Here is a 22,578-nt window from a genome sequence, read left to right on the forward strand (position 1 = left end):
CTTTGTTGGCATTATACTAGCATAAAATAATTTTTTATATCAGATTTATATTTTCAAATAATAAATAAATATTACGTAAATAACACTGTTTTATGTTTGTCCCTGCTACTAATGCTGCCTCTTGTGACACGTTCGCTGTACTATTCTCAGGAAAAAAGGTTCATGTTATTGTTATTTGTTTTCAGTTATCAAGCAAATATCAAAAAATTAAAGTGTGAAAGTGGCAGTTTTGGTGATGCCAAGCGTGATGAACTTTCGCAGATTACATATAAAAAAAAAATTGAATAACATGTTTCCACAGTTATTATTCCAAACTTTCTGAAGATTATTTGGACATTGAATGAATCATATTCATCGCCATCACTGAAATAGTAATCATCAAATTTTCTGTTGAAAAATAGTAATTGTGCATTCATTTATGTTGTTATGTTGACATCTGACAATTCTGACATGACGGTATTTGAAAATGATTCCGTACGGTCACAGCATAGGTAATAGGTAACAATCAGCAATGTCACTTCGATTGGCGGGAGAAGTTCGCGCATATCCGTCGCGTCGATAAGTCCGCCATTTCGGGAAGTGACAGACTTTCAGTTTCTCATTCTGCTTTTGACTTTGCTCTTGTTAGGACGTATATGTTACCTGTGTTCTGTGCGTATCGTGAATTTTATTTTTCAACATAATGGAAAAACTAATAGGTGGTGGATACGTTTGTGCTGTAAATAGTTGTAAAAGTAACAGTTCAAAATCCAAAATAAGTTTTTTCATGTTTCCGAAGGACCAAGAGAGGGAAGAAAATTCTCCACTAAGTTAATATCTGTTTTCATAGAGCCTACCTATTATTTTTGTAAACAGCAACATTGCTATTGTAGAAATACTTAATGTTTTCATAACAGAATTTCTCCATTGTCTTAATCTCTCAAATAATGCTTTCCTAAAGAGGTGCTGTGAGAGAAATATATTTTTCATTAGACGAAGTAAATCAAATTTCACTTTTTTAATGAGTTACCCGCCCTTCAATTATACCCAGAAAATTATTTCAATTTACTTTTCATCAAAAATCTAATTTGTTGGTAAGTTCAGTGTATGAACTATTCACCTGGTGTGGTATCTGTGACAGTTTCAGTATTCGAAATTTCATGTATAGCTTTTTTTATTCATATTATCAATGTTTTTAACCCTGAAACCACAATGTTACTGTTTCCTTCATAATAATTTGACTGTACTGAGGATGACCAAATAAAAGGTGGAAACGACATAAACATAATTTTATATTCTGTTTCACTGACTTATTGACTGATATGATTGTTATTGGGAAGTACATGTCAGAAGTACCTGTCAGAAGGGGGTTCGTAGGGGTGGCATTTTTACGTTCAAGAATGTCAAATTTTAATTTACATTTGATGTGTTTCGGATTTTTTTTAAATATGAACAGTAACGGAAATGAAGAATTTATTCTATTTGGGTTTTACACACTGTATATGTGTAATGCCATTGAAAATCAATCTGTGCACTCATTTTCTTTCGTGACAGTTACTTTTTTGTATGAATTTCTGAAGTCATTTTTTTTAAATTCTTTAGTTGCATATCACTGCCTGAAATTAGAATGTCTGCACAAAAATTATTATATCAATTGAATTTGGGTCCATTCCGTAAGGTACATATATCAAAAGTATATGAGCATTTTGGATATAAAAAAATTTGAGTGCGAACCTGTACAAAACCATTTCGTGAGTCCTGCCCTCTTTTCGTCACTTCCCAAAATGGCGTCTAGATACTTTTCCACATCGAAGGCGGCATGGCTAAGTGTCCATGCTGATTGTTACCTATGCTGTGGTACGGTTTTGTGTTTGTGTTGGTCGTTGGATGTTTTGTGCATTTTGGAGGGTAATTATTGTGAATTATGAAATAATAACCTAACAAACCTAACAAATTTGTTAGCACAAGCATTTGTTTCGATTCATTTTCGATTTCTCGTGGTCATATATGTGGTCAACCGTGTTTTTTTTTATGAAAGTGTCGAGTGTGACACTGTCGAAGCAGTACCAGAATCATGGATTATAAAGGATTGAAAGCAGTGCTATTGGCCATCAAATGCATAGAGTAAAATTGAAGAATTTAATAGCCAAATGTGAAAGTCCTTGCGGTGAGTGGGAAACATTGCCCATCCGAATTATTGGTAACGCTTAAGGTATGTATGACACATTAATAATATTATTAGGTTCTATAACTTACATTGAATTTGCAGACAACTTGGCCACAGCTCGACAAAGCGATTAAAGCAGAAACAACATCTGATTAAAATTCAGATTTAGAACAAGAAAAAAAGAATCAGGGAGAAAAGTGCACGTTATCTTCCTCAGACTCTGATTCTGAAGAAAATATGAATTGCGTGAAACAAATGCCAGTTTTACAACCAAAGACTAGTCAAAATAGGAAAGGTAACTACTCTCCCATTATCAGTCAAATACTAATTGGGTTAATAGCCCAAAAAATGAAAGCACATGTGGATTATCATTTCACAGAAGAGTACAAGGTTATCCACTGAAGAGGTCCACCCCTATTTTTTTGTTATTTTTTGAAAAGTCTCAATCATGGCATTCAACTTCGTCATATTGTTTATTTATTTTTAAATAAATTTTACTGGAGTTTTTTTCCCAACACCAAATCCTTATTTTTAACACCTCGACACGTGTTTCGATCACCAAGTGATCATCTTCAAAGAGGAAGATTAATCTTCCTCTTTACTGGAGTTTTTTCCCAACACCAAATCCTTATTTTTAACACCTCGACACGTGTTTCGATCACCAAGTGATCATCTTCAAAGAGGAAGATTAATCTTCCTCTTTACTGGAGTTTTTTCCCAACACCAAATCCTTATTTTTAACACCTCGACACGTGTTTCGATCACCAAGTGATCATCTTCAAAGGGGAAGATTAATCTTCCTCTATATATTTTAAAAGAATTGAGATAAAAGATGAAAAATATTGTAGACACATAAAAGTAGCGAAATACTACAACAGTAAAATTGAGGGTCATGGTTATAATTAAAAAGTTTAAAATAATGGTAATGTCAAATAGTGACAAGAACTTTACGACGACAAAAACAAAAGATCTAACCTAAAATTTCTCAAGGGTGTAGCAATTTTTTTCAATGAGAGCAGCTTTCAGTCTTGATTTAAAAATATTGACATTTGGCGCATTCTTTACCGAATCATCAAGGTTATTGTGAAATTTTGGTCCAAGAAAAAGGTGGCTTGGTATATGGTGGCTCGATGCATATGGGGTGTTGATAAGTTTTTAGAGCGGGTAGGGTATTTATGCTGATTATATATAAAATTATGATCACTCTTGTACATGTACATGCATAATTCATAAATATAAATACCCGCAACGGTGAGTATTTTGAGTTCTTTGAAAATGTTTCTACACAATTACCTCCATCCTATACAAGCAATAGTTCTGAGTTCATATTTCTGTAGTGTAAAAACTCTCACTGCAGACGATCCAGTGCCCCAGTTCAGTATTCCATTTTGTATGTACTATGGATCAATATCCATAGTACAGATTCAACAAATCTTAGCGCATAGCAATTTCTGCTGAGTTTGTCGCAAAAAGTTTCAATGTGAGGGATCCAGGTGAGCTTGTAGTCAAGTGTAAGGCCAAACATCTTTGTTGTTGAGCAAGATTCCACATACAACTCCTCGTTCTCATAAATGCTAAAATTGTCATGAGCAGAATTCAGCGAGAATTTCATTAATGATGTTTTCGTGATGTTCAGTGATGTTTTTTTTTGCCCATCTTACTACCTGCTCATAGACATTCTCTGTTTTCTCTGCAAGTGCTATTGCAATTGCTCTCCTTGATAAGGAAGTTGGTGTCGTCTGCATAAGCAATCACATGTATTTCCGTGAGACTATTATTCATGAACTGGAACAAGTCATTCACATATATAAGAAACAGTAAGGGGCCAAGAATTGAGCCTTGTGGAACACCCTGTTCAATGGTTGCTGACTGACTTAAAGTTTTCCGAATCACTACTTTTTGGGTCCTGCCATGCAAATAAGACTCCATTAATTTCAATGCGGTTCCCCTCACGCCATGTCGTTCCATTTTCTGAAGTAGAAGTATGTGATTTACATTATCGAAGGTTCTGGAGAAGTCAATAAATAAACCACAGATACTTAGTTTGCCATCAAGAGCATTTATGTCATGTTTGTGGAATTCATACAGTGCCGTTTCAGTACTTTTGTTATGGGTGAAACCATGCTGATTTGGTGAAAATTGTTCATTAGCATGCTTGGAAGCAAGCTTATTCCTCTATGATTCTCATAAAAATCAGTTTCTCCTTTTTTAAATATTGGTATAACGAGTGCAGCTTTCAATTTTTGCGGGAAAAGTTCTTCGTTCCATCGACAAATTCAAGATGTATGCCAAAGGTTCACATACCTGAAAAACATATTTTTTCAAGAGGTTATTTGAGATTTTGTTGTGACCACGTTCGTTGTAATTTTTCAATATTTTTGCAAGGTCTACAATGTCATGCCTAGTTATAGGATGTAAGAAAATGGAAATTTGACATACTTTTATGTTACTTTCCAAAAAATTCAAATCAATAGCTTCTTGTTTATGAGCTACGGAAAAATGTTTATTGAAATTATTGGTCATTTCAATTTCAGGGACAGTTTTATCACCATCATGGATTATGATATTGTAAAAATTGTTTGCTTTTTTCTGGATTTGGTTAATAATTTGCCAAATTGTTCTCGATTTATTGTTCGAATAGGTTATTCTGTCATCTACACTTTGTTTGTGATTATTTAAAAAAAGTGTTTCTCTATAATTCTGCGTTATTTGCCTACTAATGTCTACATAACGCTCATCAACTCTTGCGCAGTCTGAGTATAGGGACACTAAGTTTTTCAATTCTTGAAGAGCAGGCAAGATGAAGGTGCTGTACAACAGAAATAAATATTGGATCAATTCCAATTACCTCTGAGAACTGAAGAAGATCTCAATCTGTTCAAAGATTTGCTTCAGAATAAGGAGAATGTATCTAAAGTGGTAGTATATTTCCCTTGTATTTATATAATATATGTTTTCATTAGAACACAGATGACCCGACCAATGCAGAATTCTCACCTCTTTGTTGTGAGCTTGGAGACCTGTCGAACTTTTCTTTCTCAAGGATCTTTTTTCATTAGAATAGCTTAACTTTGGAACTCCTCACCGAGAGAGGTTTTTCCTGATGCTTATAAACTTCAAAAAATTGAAGAAAATATTAGTTAATTCGTATCTCCTGTTTCTTTATTCACGCGGTGGTCTTTGAATATTATACATGTTAGGGAAACCCTATAGGTTTCCCTAACATGTGAATCCTTATATATAATCGGAATTAATTTCATCACTTTCTGGAGAGACTATATTTTTATAGATTTTGTCTTTAATTTTATTGATATTAGAAAATTAAAAAATCATTGAATTGGGCTCATCCAGTAGTTTGGTCGGCGAAAGGGATTATATTGTGATTACTGTTGTGTAATTATTATTTATTTCTTCAGGTGAAAGAGCTCTCCGATATAGGCGGCACAATCTCTAAAGTAATGGTGAAGAGATCGATGCAGCATGTCTTGCACGATGAACTGGCAATTCTGTACAGTTGGATTGGGTTCAAGTAGAAAAAGAACTTTTCATCACTGAATTTATGTTCAACTCTGATAGGTAAGAAAAATGAACAGAAAAATAAGTGTTCCAATGCAGAAATTGAGGCTGTTATGAAATTGTGACTTGTTAAAGTGAAGGAAAGAATAAATCAAAAAAATTAGTTTGAACCTATTGCTACTATATCACCTCAAGTATTTTTATTTGTTTTGAATTCGTTTTGTGCAATGTGTTATTACCAAAAATTATATATTTTGTTTATTTATTTTGATTGTATCATTTAATGTATATATTGAGTTAATTTTTTGCAGATATATAAATATATATATATATATATATATATATATATATATATATATATATATATATATATATATATATATATATATATATATATAAATATATATAAATAGATAAGTACTTCTTGATCATTACCATATATATATATATATATATTTGGCCCCGTACAAGAGGGTTCAATGGTTCATTACCAAACATTAAATTTTTATTTCTTTTTTTTATTATTTTTGTTTCACACCTGTAAATATAGTTTAGGTTGCATTTACAATTTATGCGGGCAAATAATTTGAATTGTTTTCTAGAACCTTAGTTTGATGAAATCCTACTACTTATTCCTACTATTAAAATCTACTCATGCCGATCCTGTCCTTTTTGTTTGTTTCCTCGAATTGGTCGTTCCGAAATATATTCAAGGAGAGGGGCAGATACCAGACAGAAAACCTTCTTTGTCGTGATCGGGTGTAAAAACTGTAATACAATTCTGTCGTGATGCGAAACCACAAAGTTACATGTGCGATTTTTCCTTGTGTAATGAAGAACTTCCACTCCTACAGTAGGTCCTTCTGCGTCAAACAAGGTGAGTTAACTTATTCATCTTGCAATTGATTTTTTTATTCGTACTTTTACGCAAAGTTTGAGATCAAAACAAATCTCAGTGGTGAACCTGCGTCACTATTTCATACACCGCTTCAAAATAGTTCATTAAACACACCCTTGAAATGAAAAAAAATCTTGAAATATGAAGGAAAAGAAAAGCCATTTTCAAATTGATATGAATGATTTGTTCATTACATTTTATATTCGGTATCAAGGAAAATCTCTTCGGCCCCATCCAAGAGGGTTTTAAATACGCCGAAATAAAAAAAAATCTGTTAATATTCAGGAAACAAAAAACCACTTTGGAACTGAATACATCATTGCTATATTTTTCTTTCAGTATTAACAAAAGTCTATTGAAAAAAAAATAATCACACCCCCGAAAAATAAAAAATCGGATTTTATTTCTATACATTCCAAATTGTGTTTTGTATCTGTAGAGTAGGGAGGGTGAGTGTGACCCATTGTATATCCTCCCGAGGAGTTGTCCCTCTAGGTCATCGTCCATACTGTCCTTTCCAGGAAGGTGGACAGTTCACTGGTAGACGTCTCCTTTATATCGGCAGGTATAGACCAAGACTCGCCGAACACACACTTCCTTATTGACGATAACTTCGGGCACTCGCATAGGACATGCCTGACAGTCTCATCTTTCTTTTCACACATCCTGCATGAAGGTGTGTCCACTAGCCCCATATTATGGAGGTGTTTCGTTAATTGATAGTGGCCAGTCAGAAATCCTACTGTTAAACGTAGATGTTTCCTGATCATTGCCAGATTTTTATTCGGTGACAGCCGGGGTGATCCTACAGCCAGGGTGATCCTGGCAAGATTGTATCCTTTGATTCCATGGATGTAACATGGGGATGGAGCATGGGTGTAACATTTGGCTAGTTCTGCAATTGTCGAAGTCATCAGGCAGTAGGTGCCACTGGGTCCTAAAATTCTTAGTCCAGCCGCTTCCTTGGCTGAAGAATCGGCAATGCGATTACCTTTACTCCTGTCGTGCCCTTTAACCCACCTCAGGATAATGTTATTATCTACCGAGGCTTCGGCTAAATCTTGGTGGCACTCTAGTACTACACGTCTGTTCAAGGCTAATAAGGTTTGTCTGCTGTCAGTGCAGATAGTTATGTTGAAATGTTGGGTTTTCCAGGTAGTTTAATTGAAGCCAGTCATTACCAAGAGTTTCGTTTTTATTCGTATCAAAGTTAACATCTTACATCGAAGAGTATATGCACACTAATCAATCATCAGAATCGGGGTTATACAGAATTGGTTGCTCATCACTTATTATCTAATTGTTATATATTTGAACTCCAAACAGTTCAATGTACTGAAATGTTGCAGTAATACATAATTAGGTCGAGGTGAGTTTAATGAACCTGCAACGTTTCTATACGTAGAATTGTGGAAAAGACAATTGAATATAATACGAATTTGGTAAACTATTTGAAATGTAAAATATGTGACTTAAATCTTTATCACACCTCCCTTGGCAAAATAAAAAGAAAAGTTTTTAAAAAAAAAATTTTTCTTTTTGTTCTAATCACTAAAACTAAATCTAATTACAGTATCTAATCTAATTATACTATCAATCAGTTGATAGAGTTTCACTCTGTTTTTATGCACTGTCACTTCTTTATTGTCCACTTTAATCACTATATTCGGTTGTTCGTCTCTTATCACTGAATAAGGACCCTTAAAAAGTTCTAGCATTTTATTAGTAACATTATTTTTCACTAAAATTAAATCTCCTACTCTAAACTCATTACTAGGATTACAATACTCATCATATCTCTCTTTTCTATTTGTTTTACATTTTAACAAATTATTTTTTGCATCGGCACATGCTCGCTGAAGACGGTGTTTCAGTTCTAGAGGATAGTTATCAAAAGTATACAGAGGATCAATATTTTCACCAATGTTAGTGGGAAGTTTCGGTAAATGCCCAAAAACTAGCTCGTAAGGAGAATATTTTGTTTCTGTATGAACCGTTGTATTGTATGAAAAACACCAAAAAGGAAGCCAAGTGCTCCATGCAGACTTAAATTTAGATGTCTGCATTCTTAGGTACGCGCCTAGATGTTTGTGTGAATTTTCTAATGATCCTATTGTCTGTGGGTGATATGCACACGAATTGAGTTTTTTTATATCAAGTAATTTACACATTTCGGCGAATACTGAATTTATGAATTCGGTACCCTGGTCCGAAAGAATTTGTTTGGGAATTCCGTATAGTAAAACAAAATTATTAACGAATGATTTCGCTACGGTTACTGCTCCTTTATTTGGTAGTGCAAATGCCTCCACAAATTTTGACAAGTCGCATTGTATTGTCAAAATATATTTATTGTTCTCAATGTCTTGTTCGATAGGTCCTACTAAATCTAAGGATATTTTCTCAAACGCGTATGATGCTGTTGTTGTTATATTCAGGGGTTCTATAAATGGTTTAGAGTGTTTGTATCTTTGGCAGTCATCGCAAATTTTTACAAATTTTTCTACGTCATTGTACAGTCCCTTCCAATTGTAATACCTTTTGATGTTGTTATACATTCTATTGATACCTGCGTGACCTCCTGTATGTAGAATGTGAAAATCATTCAAAATTAATTGTCTAGTTGCTGAATCGTTAATGATTTGGCAGTTGTTTATGAATGTAATTTTTGTTTTCGACTTCTTGAAGATTTTTGAAATATATTTAATTATATCTGCAGATAAATTGTTATTTTTATCGATTAATATTTCTGGAATATTTTCTTGTCCGGACAACTTTTGACAGTCTTTCAACATCTCTCGAAGATATAATGCTGAGCAAGAATCTGTCTTATTTAAATATATAATCTGCAAGCTTGCGTCATAAATTAAATAATCGTTCATGAACTTAAATTGTTTTTCTGACTTCCGTAGTGCATTGAATTGTTGTGAGCTCAATATTTTCAATTCAGTTACGTTATAAGGCTTTTTCAAAACTTCGACAATTCCGGGGTGATCAGTCCTAGTTTCATCGTTACACTCGGGTTATCCAGCAATCTCTTTGTTCGTGAACGTGTTATAACATTCACAGAAGCATCAATTTTTCTGGACATTTCTTTCAAGTTGTCAGATGGTATTTCTACTCGAGAAAGAGCGTCTGCAACGTTTGAATTGCCCTTAACGTACTGTACTACATAGTCATATTCATCTAAAACAAGTCGAAATTTCGTCAGTCTACTAGACGGTTGATTTGAGCCGTACAAAAATATAAGAGGCCTATGATCGGTCTGTATTACAAATTTTCTTCCATACAAATATGGTCTGTAATGTTTCACTGACCAAACTATAGCTAAAAGCTCTAGTTCAATAATGCTATAATTTCTTTCTGCTTTATTTAATGTTCTACTGGCATATGCAATTGGTTTATTGTCTCCGTTACAGAGTACTCCTGAAATTGCTATTTTTGAGGCATCAGTTTTCAGTATGAAAGTGTTTTCAGCTGAAAAATCTGGGTATTGTAAAACTGGAGGTGATGTTAATCTTGATTTCAAATTTTCAAATGCTTCTTGACATTCATCAGTCCAGATAAATTTTTCACCTTTTCTAGAAAGTTTGTTCAGAGTTGATGTTATATGAGCAAAATTTGGAATAAACGACCTGTAATAATTAGCAACAGCTACAAATCGTTTCGTTTCCTGTGCGTCTTTGGGTACTGGATATTGTTGTAATGCCAGAATTTTTGACGGGTCGGGAGATACTCCTGACGCTGAAATTTTAAGACCTAAATAAATGATTTCTTTTCTGAAAAATTGACATTTACTTGGGTTGAGTTTTAAATTTACCTTTCGCAACCTGTGTAAAACTTTCGTTAAATTTTTGTTGTGATCCATTAAACTATTTCCCAGAATAATAATATCGTCTAAGTAAACAAAATAACATTCAAAATTTAAACCTGTCATAGCCATAGTTAAAGCCCTTGAGAATACACTGGGACTTACTTTCGCACCCATTGGCAATCTGGTCATTTGATATTGCCCTGTATTCGTGGTGAAAGCTGTATACTCTCTAGAAGCTGGGTCGAGTTCAATTTGGTAATATCCTTGTGCTAAGTCAAGATGGGAAAAATAAATTGCACCGGAAAGTGAATCTAAAATCTCATTAATATTAGCAATAGGAAATTTTTCGTCTTTCAAACATTTATTTAGTAATCTATAGTCAATAACAACTCTCCACTTGCGTTCCCCATTTTCGTCCGATTTTTTGGGTACTATTAGTAGTGGTGACGACCATGGAGATCTAGCAGGTTCTATTATTTTACCGTTCAACATTTTTTCAATCTCTTTCTCAATTTCCAGTTTTTGTGATTGAGGTAGTCTGTATGGTTTTGTGTACACGGGGTTTGTGTTTTCGTTGAGTTTAATTGAATGTTTATAAATGTTAGTTACTGAAAGTATATCATTGGGTAAATGGAAAACGTCCGCGAATTTCGCACAGATATGGTCGAGTGCTCGTTTTTCCTCTCCATTTAGTCCGTCTTTACAAATTGATTTTAAGACTTCTTCCACTCGTTGAACGGATGAAACATTCATGTCGTTGTAAGAAATAATTTCGAACAATTTGGCGTCAGCAATTTTCGGTGAAAAATTCTTAATTTCTACTGGTTCTTCTCGCGTGTTCAGAATTTTTACTGGAATTTCATTTCCGTCTACCGGTTTTGAAATAGATCCGGCAACAAAGACACCACTGGCTATTTCTTGTGGAAATACTATGCATTCCAAATTTTTGTTTATCTTGAAGTACTTGATTATTTCACAGCGCGGGGGAATACTAGTATTTTTATTGAAGTTGGACTCTATTGGAATTGTAAATTTATTCCCATAAACTGTGAAAGAAAACTCAAAATTTTCATAATCTATGATTGCTGAGTATTTTTTGAAAAAATCTGCACCTAAAATCCCTTGTATGTTATTGTCAAATGATTCTATTATAAAGAATTTATGTGTGAACTCATTTTTGCCGGCTTGTAAAGGTAAGTATAATGACCCTAGCGTATTTGTTGACCCTGAAGTTCTGTCGATTTTTATTGTGTCTGAATAATCTATTGTAGACAATTGTCTGTTTACATGTTTGTGGAAAAGTGCGCTAATCGATGCACCTGAGTCGAGAAGTAAATGAATTTCCTGATTATTGTAATTGAATCTGACATAGTTTAAATCGTGTATATCAAAGTTAGCATAATTTTTCAGACTATTGGCCTCGAAAAAATGTTTGCTCTTGTGAGCTGTTTTGATTTGATTCCTCGTTTTCTACACTATTTACTAAAAACATATTTTGTCTTCTGTTGTCTCTTCTAATATTTTGATTTTGTTGGGGACGATAATTTGGTGAGTTTTGAGAGAAACGATTTCTATTCATAGGGTTGTTTTGTCTGTTAACACTATTGAATCTCCCTCGAAAATTGTTGTTTGGGATGTACCTTGTATTGTTATGTTTGTTCGAACTGTTTTGATACCTGTTTCCCGTTTTGTCCTCTATATCTATTGTTAAAATTTTTGAAATGATGATTTTGTTTATTTCGAATGTGAAACATAGTCGGTGGTTGATGGTAATAGTTCTAAGTTCTGTATTTTGTATACCTTTTGCGAAAACGTCAATTGCTAGTTTTTCATTCTCTTTCCTGAAAATTTCAATAGAATCTGTGTTGTCACCTGCCTGAGCTAAAGTAAGATCTGACATTAATGTTTCTATTGATCTTCCATATTCATCGATACTTGAGTTACCTTGTTTTATATTTTGTAATTTAGCCGAAAGTGTTGGAGCTGATTGCTTTGGCAAAAAGTTAGTTTTTAAATCTTTTAATAAATTTGCGCCGGTGGTATAATTGTTTTTCATTCGGATTTTATCTCTGTGAGATATGCAAGCTTTAAGAACATAATTTATTAAAGATTGTTTGCCTAACGTGTTTAACGTAGGTTCATATAATTCAATTCCCTCTATTAACTGATACACGCCTTCAGTTGTGCCATTTAATTTTGGCAGTAAGTTAGCTGCTGTTTTGGAATCAAATTTGTCTCCACTCATGATTATCTCTGTAATTAAAACTGTATCTATATTAGTGCTAATATCTATTTTCCTAACTGAACTGATCCTATCATCCAAAATATTTTTTACTCTAGTAGATACTTTTTCTAATCTATGTAAATATAATTCTACTTGAGCAATTTCATCCTTAGTTGGCCCGCTATTATTAAACTTATGAACTAATTCATTAATAAGTGAATTAATATTTTCTAACCTCTGATACCGTCTCTGCGTAGCTGCTTCACTTCGTTTTTCGTAAGAATCTTTGCGAAGATTTTCTTCAAATTTCATCAATTGTTCTTCAGCTCCTGTGAACTCCTTCAGAATATCTTTGCTGCTCATGAGCCCTGGATACTAGCGTATTCTAATATTCTCTTTTTCAGTTGGAATTAATACCTTCTCGAGACCTTCGAAGTTCGCTTAACGCGATTTGTCGTTCCATTGATTTTTTCATACCATCTCGCATTTTCCTCCATATAAAATAAATAATAACAATTGCGATGAATATTAAAATTGGAATTATCATTCCGTCGGTGTGTGTAAATTCGGTGGAACTGGATTGATTTGCATTATTTGATCCCGTGCCAGTAGCTTGTATCTGCAGTCTTTCTTCGTTTGTAACTTTTGATCCACACATTTTTAACTATTTGGTTTTTTCTCTTCACACTGGTTGAACTGGACTGGCAGGATCGCCATGAAATGTTGGGTTTTCCAGGTAGTTTAATTGAAGCCAGTCATTACCAAGAGTTTCGTTTTTATTCGTATCAAAGTTAACATCTTACATCGAAGAGTATATGCACACTAATCAATCATCAGAATCGGGGTTATACAGAATTGGTTGCTCATCACTTATTATCTAATTGTTATATATTTGAATTCCAAACAGTTCAATGTACTGAAATGTTGCAGTAATACATAATTAGGTCGAGGTGAGTTTAATGAACCTGCAACGTTTCTATACGTAGAATTGTGGAAAAGACAATTGAATTTAGTACGAATTTGGTAAACTATTTGAAATGTAAAATATGTGACTTAAATCTTTATCACAATGTTTTTGCCAGAAATTCCTTTCCTGGTTATTTCTTTTGTGGCGATTGATATATCAGCCAGTTCTGTTTGGACCACGCTGGTATTTTTTCCCATTCCCCACTTAATCCTTAGGCTTAGTGATCTGGAGTACACTCTACATCTTCTTTGGTTTTCGAGCCGTCTGTATATATGTGTATTGCATTTGTAGCATCTGACTATGTGTTCTGTTTTATTTGTATTTTTTAGGGTTTATTAAACACAAACCTGGGTTCAATTGCATCACTGGTTGCCTGCAACTATGGCTTCTCGCCATAGGCTCAGCCTCAATTGACCTATTCCTTCTTCGAGGTTTGCACCAGCCGCGCCCAATCGCGCCCATTTGGATGAAGAGCGTTGTGAACTAGTACTTCATCTCTTATGTACCGCTTACATAGCCTCTCTATAGTTTTTAAGAAGAACGATGTGAGACTAACTGGTTGGAATGCTTTTGGTAAGGTGTAGTCCATCCTACCTGGTTTGGATATAAATACTACGAGTAGTAGTACTGGGAATATCCCTCAGAGCTAGAGAGGCTCTGAATATTCCAACCAGGTGCGGCATAAGAATATCCAGTCCCCATTGAAGTAGGGCTATATCCAGTCCCCATTGAAGTAGGGCTGGTCTTATTCCGTCAGGTCCTGGTGACTTGAAGGGGGAAAAGCCCGATATGGCCCATCTTATCTTGTCCTCATCAATTACTGCACTAGCAGATTACCAGTCGTATTGTGAGGGTGTTGTTGGTACTTCCCTCCAGTTCGTCGTTCCAGGAAAAACAGAACCTGGGAAGTGAGTTTCCATAAGAATCTCAGCACTCTCTTGGATTTCGGCGGCTTTGTCGCCATTTTCCCTGGTCATGATGCCTATACTCTTATGGTGGTCATTTGGACAATAAGATGGTCTGCAAGATCTGGTGATCTTGCAGACCATCTTATTGTCCCATTATTTGTCTTGAAATGAAGGACTCCAATTCTAACATTTATTGCCCAATTATTTTTTTGTGTATATAAATTATTCACTTCATTTCAATTTTCATTATAATTATAGTGTTCGTTTCGGATGTTATTATTGCTACCATTTTTTTTCTGCTCATCAAAACACATATAATATATTTTTGATGTAGATATGTTTCAAATAATCATAAAAGGTTTTCTTATTCGAAGTTCATTGTAGAAAACGCTCAGAGCAATAGTACCTAAAAATGAAAAAAAAAAACTCTCGAAAAACTCTACGATACATAGGGAGACGTGAAAGTTGCTATTATGTTTTAATTCAACTCAGTCAACCAATTTTCAGAGCCGTAATTCAAAAGGGAGTAATTCACACAATTATAATCTAATATTACCGAAAAATCCCGAAACATAAAATTGAATTTAATTTCTCAGTATGAAGTGAACGTCTACGATTCAAAAACTACAACAAAAAATACAGGTCCGTATTTAAAAATTCAAAGATGGGGGTGGCCCAAGTCAGATGACACCCCGTATAAAAGATTCATGGATATATTCTGAGAGCCCACATCAAGTGCCAATAGCAAAATGTGGACAGATTTTCAATATGTCTGCGAATAAAGAAGATACAGGCAAAAAAATAATTTGGGATTTTTTGGTTTTTCCTGCATATCTCCAGAACCAAAAGAGCTATATTCGATTTCTTTACATCATTGAATAGGTCTCTAAAATACGCAACTTTGCCATAATTCAACCGACACTCTATCTCTTAACGTTTACGAGATCCCCATGTACAGAAACAAATTTGAATAGCCTATATTTCACGACTACGTTCTTCTTTCCCGAATGTATCAATTACAATAAGTTTTTTCAAGTTGACTAATACAATAATAATACACTTTGATTACTATACACTATGTTGATTACTGGCATTATCGATTCATTTTTAATGAAGTTGACATTATTTATAAAACTACTGTTTACTTCGATATCTCCAAAAATTATTGACGACTTAGCTACAGAAATTATCTGATGATAGTTTGTTTCATTCAGAATCGACAAGTAATGATCGATGACAAATCCACCAAGCCATGTTCCTTCATTCAAAGGTAAAAAGTCGTTAATGAGAAGTTCCTTGATAGATAAATCACTTTGACAACGTATCCTCTCTTATTGGGTAACTCCTTATAATAATCAATGTCTGCTACTAGGCCACTATCTAAAAACTGAAGTTATCCATTTTCGAAAATCAAGTGGGATTGTATCATAGGGCAGAACAATAGCTGGCAGCATGTGAAACAATAGAAGGTTTTTAATTTTCTGAATATAATGTTCCGAAAGCGTCTCGATCGAAAAATCCTAACGATTCTAATCCCACGGAATGTGAAAATTACTAAATCGCACAAATTCCTATTGGTTATTTCAAGAATACCTTGGATTTGATAATTATAAATACGATCATATAATATATCAGCATTAACTTTTTTAAAAAATTTGAAATGATATCTGGAAAGATCTTCATTTCTGACAGCGAATGGACATTTCACTTCGATTAAACCATCGTCTCCAATTAAATCATCGGGAGATGCAGGTAGAAATGGATGTTCTTCATTAATGATTAATTCAGCAGATTAATAAGGTAACTTTGTCATGTTGATATATTTTCTTATTGCCATCTTTTCATATTTTATTTTATGTAGTAGCCGGGCACCTTTAGTCAGACGAGACTTCCCAATCCCTAAATCACATTCTATATTCACAGATAATAATACATCTTCTTTCAATTTTCGTACAAAATGAGAACATTTTAAATTTTTCTTCCCCTTCAATTTAATGTTCTGGAAAAACCACATCACCAGCACCATATCATCTGAAGATCTTGATCTGCCGATGTCATCTCTTTCATAAAAGAAAATGTAGGCTGTCTCCAGAGTTAGGGGTATCATTTCAGATTTAGGTTTTAATTTTTATACACTTGCCAGAAAATATGTCAAAGTGACTGTAGAGCAGCTACATTTCTTTGTTGATGTAAAAAAAACATTTTCCTTTTTTGATACTCCTCATCTGCTGAAGTGTAGCAGAAACGATTTTTCGGATTCCAAATGTTGCAAACCAAGATTTTAATTCTTTTATGATGTTAAAGCTTGTAATACTTGTCAACTCCTTGAAATCAAAAAATCCTGAGTAACTGTCTATTATCAATATATAGTATTTTCCTTTAAGATGAAACAAATCAGTGGCTACAATACTCCATGGTCGTTCAGGTGCACTTTGAATCATGATAGGTTCCATTGGGTTGTCTTTTTGTATCTTAGCACAAGCATAACAGTTTTTAACGTAGTTGGACAAGTCAGTTGTCATTTCAGGCCAAAATACATTGTCTCTGGCTAATCTTAGTGTTCCTTGTATCCCTTAAATGGCATTGCTTCGTCACTAGGGGCACCATAGTGTTTGGTACAAGTACTCTGTTGTTTTTGTACACACTGAGTAATTCTCGATAGTACCTAATATTTCTTCAAGATCTCTGGAACTTGATCTATTTTTGCCGGCCGTCAAATCGGTAAGGTCTTCACTCTTATTTGTTTCCATTTTCAGCTCTTCTCTCCTGGTCTAGGTAAATGGTACTTGACACAAATTTTAAGGTTTTCTGTATTTAGGTCTTCGTGTTCTAAATAATAGTCTCTCCTTCAAAGTTTCAGCAACGAATGACTATTTAAAATACATTAACATAATAATATAAGTTTGATAAAGAAAACTACATTATATAAGTCATTCATCTTCGATTACTAGATGGTGTTGATACAATTTCCAACACCTCCACTTATCAACATACCAAAAATATTCAAAATAATCCTAAATCTTTTACAAACTTACATTTCATAAAAGCTAAACTTTCAGAGAGTATATCATCACACATATCTTGAGTAGGCAAATATTTCACAATCAACAATTTTTTATCAATCAAATCTAACAAAATGATAACATATCTATATGTTTGGTACGATTATGAAATATTGGATTGATCAATAATTTCTGAGCACTTTGACTATCATTGTATAAAATGATTTTACAACATTTTTCTGTAATTTCATCATACAAATTTTGTAGATAGCTTCAGATAGATAGAAGCTTCAGAAATAGCTACATATTCAGCCTCTGTGCTTGATAATGATACAGATTTCTGTTTTCTAGATTCCCATGAAATACTAGCCCCTGAAAGTTTAAAAATGAAACCTAAATGAGACTTTCTGTCTTCAACATCGTTTCCCCAACTGGAATCTACAAAACCTTCCATATTCTTATCATCTTTGCGAAAAGTTAGACAATAATCTTCAGTTTTCTTAAAGTATTGTAATACTCTCTTAGCATGTGCCCAATGAGTTGCATTATGAGAAGTATTACATTTACTAAGAAAACTTACTGTATAACATACATCTGGTCTTGTAAGAACTACTAAATACATCAAACTACCTATGAGTTTTTGATACGGGAATTTTACATCATTTTTAACATGTTCATATGAATTAAAATTTAAATTTACTTCCATAGCAGTTCTCTCAGTCTAACAATCTAGCATATGAATTCTTTTCAATATCTGATTTATATATTCTTTCTGAGATAATTGTATAATTCCTTTTGACTTCTCGAATAATTTGCATCCCCAAACAATGATTTGCTTCACCTAAATTTTTTATCTCAAATTCTAAGCTTAAACTTGTTTAAGATTATCCACTTCTTCAATATTATTTGGAGAAATAAAAAAATCATCAACATAAAGACCTATGATTACTAAAGAATGTTGAAAACCTTCTAATATATACACAAGGTTCATATTTAGATCTTTTATAACCTAAATTCAGCAAGAAATCATTTATTCTCGAATTCCATGCTCGAGAGCTATGTTTCAAGCCATATATTGCCTTTTTAAGTTTACATACCATTGTTGGTTTTTCATTACATATAAAACCATCTGGTTGCCTCATGTATACTGGCTTATCTGTACACACATCCAAATGTGTGATGTCTAAATCAAGTTTAACTGCTAAAGTTAATACACATAATGTACTGTGCCTAACAAGTGGAGAAAATGTTTCATCAAAATCTATTTCTTCTTTTTGAACAAAACCTCTAGCTACTAATCTGGCCCTATAACTAATATTACCTTCAATATCAAATTTAGTTTTAAAAACCCACTTATTATCTACTATAACTACATCTTGTGGCGACTCTACTAATCCCCATGCTTCATTTCTTTGAAATGAATGGAGTTCCTTCTTCATTGCTTCCTTCCATTTTGCAGCATCAGGTCTCGAAAAAGCCCCTTCAACATAAATCGGAGCTTTGTTCACATATATATTATCACAAGATTGACCAACACTTGTATAGGTGACATAATCTTCACTTTTTCGCTTTTTGAGGTCTATTGGATCTTCTTCTTACTTACTTCTGGAATGTAGTCACTATCATCAGCATTTTGTATTTCTTCTTGGTCGTTAGAAGACTCCCCCACTGAATCCATTCACCGACATTTTTTAGCCTTTTTGTCAAATTTCCTCCTATTGGGAACACTCGCGACATAATTATTTGCAGTCGACATTTTGCACTTATTTACTAAGGGAAAACTATTTAACTTGCCGGTTTTTTTGCGGGTCTGGGCCCATAACCTGTTATGAATAATAATCTCTCCTTCACAGTTTCAGCAAGACTGACTTTAATTAAAACAATAACATAAGTTTGATAAAGAAAACTACATTATATTTAAAGTCATTCATCTTCTGATTACTAGATGACACTACTAGTATCTAAGTAACCTTTTTAGTATTGATACAATTTCCCAACACTTGGCGACTCAGTTCTTCACAATCTCTACTAAGAGTATCTGCAACATACATCTGTGATCCTTTTTTTTTAAATAACTTCAGGATTGTATGGTGAGATCTGGTAAAGCAGAGAACTGCAGTCTAGGTGGTGCGTCTGTCAGATGTTTTTTGAATATTATTTCAAGTGGTTTATGGTCTGATCAAGTCTTTACAGCCCCATATGTATGTATGAAATTTCTTGCATGCTACAAATATAGCATTGGCTTCCTTTTCCAGCTGACTACAGTCTTGTTCTGTCTTGGTGAACGACTTGGCGCAGTAGGCAATGGGCTTTCCTTCCTCCTCCACAGGCATAGTGTTGCAGAATGAAGATTGTTCCTTTTCCGTTTTTCAATTTTTTCATGAGATTATCTAGTCGTCGTTTTGCAGAGTGAAAATTATTTGGTAGTGGCGGATGCCCATCCATCCACATTAACCCAACTTCATAACGACCCTCATCATTTATAGAAATAGTTTCTGAAAATGTTTTCAATATATCGGTCTCATATTGTTTATTTGTTTGTCTTTCATTAGGATCTTCTATCCCTAAAACATCTATATTCCATAAACTAGATATATGGTTCGGACATAACAAAGAAGTATTTCATCAGTTATCACCCGAAGACGATTGTTGTGACACAACTTGGTTTGAAATCTTTCAATTTTTATTTTTTCATTTTTTGTTAATATTTTTTTTTTTTATTTTTCAGCTTTTATTAATATTTCAATTTTCATTTGTTTGTTGTATGTTATTTCTTTGTAATTTCAGTTTTTCGTTTAATAAAATTGTTATTTTCTGTTAATCTTTTTGATTTTTTTTCAGGATTATCAAATCAATTTATATTATATTAGACAATGGAAGTCCGAACTGATATAATACACCACTAAACATTGTCAACCACCTTCAAACATAACAAAGAAGTAGCTATCAATGATAAAGATTCAGGAACATCAGACAATTCACTGGATATTTTACCCATCAGAGTCTAACCAAGTTTCATTGCAACTAAACCACTTTTCAAGATATATTGGTTTCCAGTGAATAGTTTCCCTGCAATATCTGCGCCTATCAAAATTTCAATTGGACCATCTTCAGTATCAGATATCGAAATTCCTAACTCAGCGAGTTCTAACATCCAAGGACCCTCTCGAATCGAAATAATTTGACTACAGATAACAGTTTGACTAAGAACTTCAAAATGACATTGATATTTCGCATATACATCTTGTAGCGTGACCCTATAACAATGATGATTGATAACCTCGGGAGTTTGACAGAACACATGCAGTTGGTATTGAAGATAGTAGAGTAGAAGTAGAGTAGATGTACTCGGTAAATTAAAATCAACATTTCTCTTTTTCTGGTGAATATCAAAATTAGATTTGACAAGTGAAATTCTTTGTTCATTTTCCACTTCTATTCTCGAAAAATCTATTAGTTTATCTAATTTTGATTTCGAAGTAGTGGTTGAATCAAAATTGCAACTGCGCTGCCATACTCTTGTAATTTCCTCCGGTAAGCAAGACTCAACCAGGGGAAAAATCATATCCGCACATTTATCCGATGTTATGCCAATTGTGATTCAATTTGGTCGTGAAGATAACTAAGTTTTGCTTTAGAACCCAAATTAGTCAATATTAACTTCAATAATTCTCGAATATAAACTTCAATAAGTAGGTCTTCACGGCCAGAACGAGATTTGAGTCTCTCTATAACCTTCGTATAATTCTCAGCTGAAGAGGGATAACTTTCTACCAGTTGACGAGCTCGGGAGTTGGGTACAGTAGCTTGGATTAAGTATTGGAACTTATTTTCAGTAGGGATCGATTCATCAGTATGAATTCGGCTGAACTGTGCCCAAAATGGTAACCAATTTTTAATATCGTCACAAAATTTATTGAGTTTAATTTTTGGTAACTTGATATTTCGCATACTTTGACTTGTGTTGACAGTGGTGAAAGAAGGGTGTTCAGAGAGAGTATTTTTCAGTAGATATCTATCAATTTTTGCCTTGAGTCTATTATAATTACTCAACAGTTTATCTGACCTTGTTACCTCATCATCTAAGTCGTCGGCAGGCGTATCTTCTTCCAACATATTCTCTAGCAGCTGCTTATCCAAATCTTGAATAACTTCAATCTTCTCTTCTAATAGCTTAACATTCCCCATTACGTCAGCTATATCCAAATCTGCATTTTCCATCAGTCAAACCGTTTCGGTAACGGTAACGAAGTTCGGTGGACATCTAAAGTCTTCAAAAGTTTTTCCATGTCCTGTCACGGTCGCCAAATGTCATGAAAAATTCGTAAAACAGCACCTACCCGTGAAGAATACGTATCGAAAAGGATACAAATGGAATAAACTCTTTATAAAGACTCTAATAACTTTTCGGAAATGCAGAAAATCTCAAAAACTGTTAATCTGACAACTCTTGTTTCAAAATCTGACAAATCATCTCATTTATTTTTATGAATCAAAACACAAAACAGCCAATACTCCAAAAGTTCATGAAATCTCGACGATTTTCAATAGGACCCGAGAGAAATAAATTATCAATACCATTTCATACTGATTGATAAAAACATCCAGGTTTGAGAAGGATGTCATATATCAAGAAATTTTCAACAATATTTTAGGTTTCAATGTATGGCTGAATATGGTAATAGGGGGTTGGATTAGTTCTTTAAATATTTAATACAACATTGAATGCTATAAAAGTGTAGGAAACTGAATACTTTTCCAGTAGAATAGTGCATTTCACCATAACGGTGAGATAGTGTCAGATACTGGGGAAAAATGGATTGCAGAAAATTGTTCCACTTGAGAAGAATCACCGAATTTAACTCCTATAGACTATCTTAGTGACGAATTGTGGTAATTTCAGTGTGGTTATTCAGAGTGTAGCGAATAGGTACAATACAATTTTTTCATAGTCAAGGTATCCATCTATTAAATGTTATCGAAATGAAACCTAATATTTTTGAATCTCTTACATTATTATGGTACTGGTTATACATACCAAATAATCATACAAGTGAAATAATAAAAAATACCACATATGATATATCATTGTATTCAGAAAGA

General features: G+C 33.7%; 1 protein-coding gene and 1 long non-coding RNA gene across 4 annotated transcripts; one reads left to right on the forward strand and one right to left on the reverse strand.

Moving 5' to 3' along the window:
* The first annotated feature begins 1,750 nt into the window (after window positions 1-1,750).
* Window positions 1,751-5,927, forward strand: LOC111513423 (uncharacterized). 3 transcript variants are annotated; one of them, XR_012465337.1, is made up of 4 exons: window positions 1,751-1,887; window positions 2,018-2,191; window positions 2,249-3,310; window positions 5,563-5,927. It is a non-coding gene; the product is annotated as an uncharacterized lncRNA (long non-coding RNA). The 3 variants fall into 3 exon arrangements; XR_012465335.1 differs by having other exon boundaries at window positions 1,773-2,191; XR_012465336.1 differs by having other exon boundaries at window positions 1,794-2,191; window positions 2,249-2,441.
* LOC141482096 (uncharacterized) lies at window positions 4,186-22,577 on the reverse strand. The gene is made up of 2 exons (XM_074174681.1): window positions 17,509-22,577; window positions 4,186-4,450 (listed from the first exon to the last, which is right to left on the reverse strand). Exon 1 carries the CDS (start codon window positions 21,694-21,696, stop codon window positions 21,061-21,063), a length of 636 nt encoding a protein of 211 aa, XP_074030782.1. The 5' UTR covers window positions 21,697-22,577; the 3' UTR covers window positions 4,186-4,450; window positions 17,509-21,060.
* Between the last annotated feature and the right edge of the window lies 1 nt (window position 22,578).

This window comes from Leptinotarsa decemlineata, unplaced genomic scaffold (genome assembly GCF_025532065.1).
Source record: "Leptinotarsa decemlineata unplaced genomic scaffold, Ldec_3_MD MMD2_tig00000690_RagTag_RagTag, whole genome shotgun sequence".
NCBI classification, from domain to species: domain Eukaryota; kingdom Metazoa; phylum Arthropoda; class Insecta; order Coleoptera; family Chrysomelidae; genus Leptinotarsa; species Leptinotarsa decemlineata.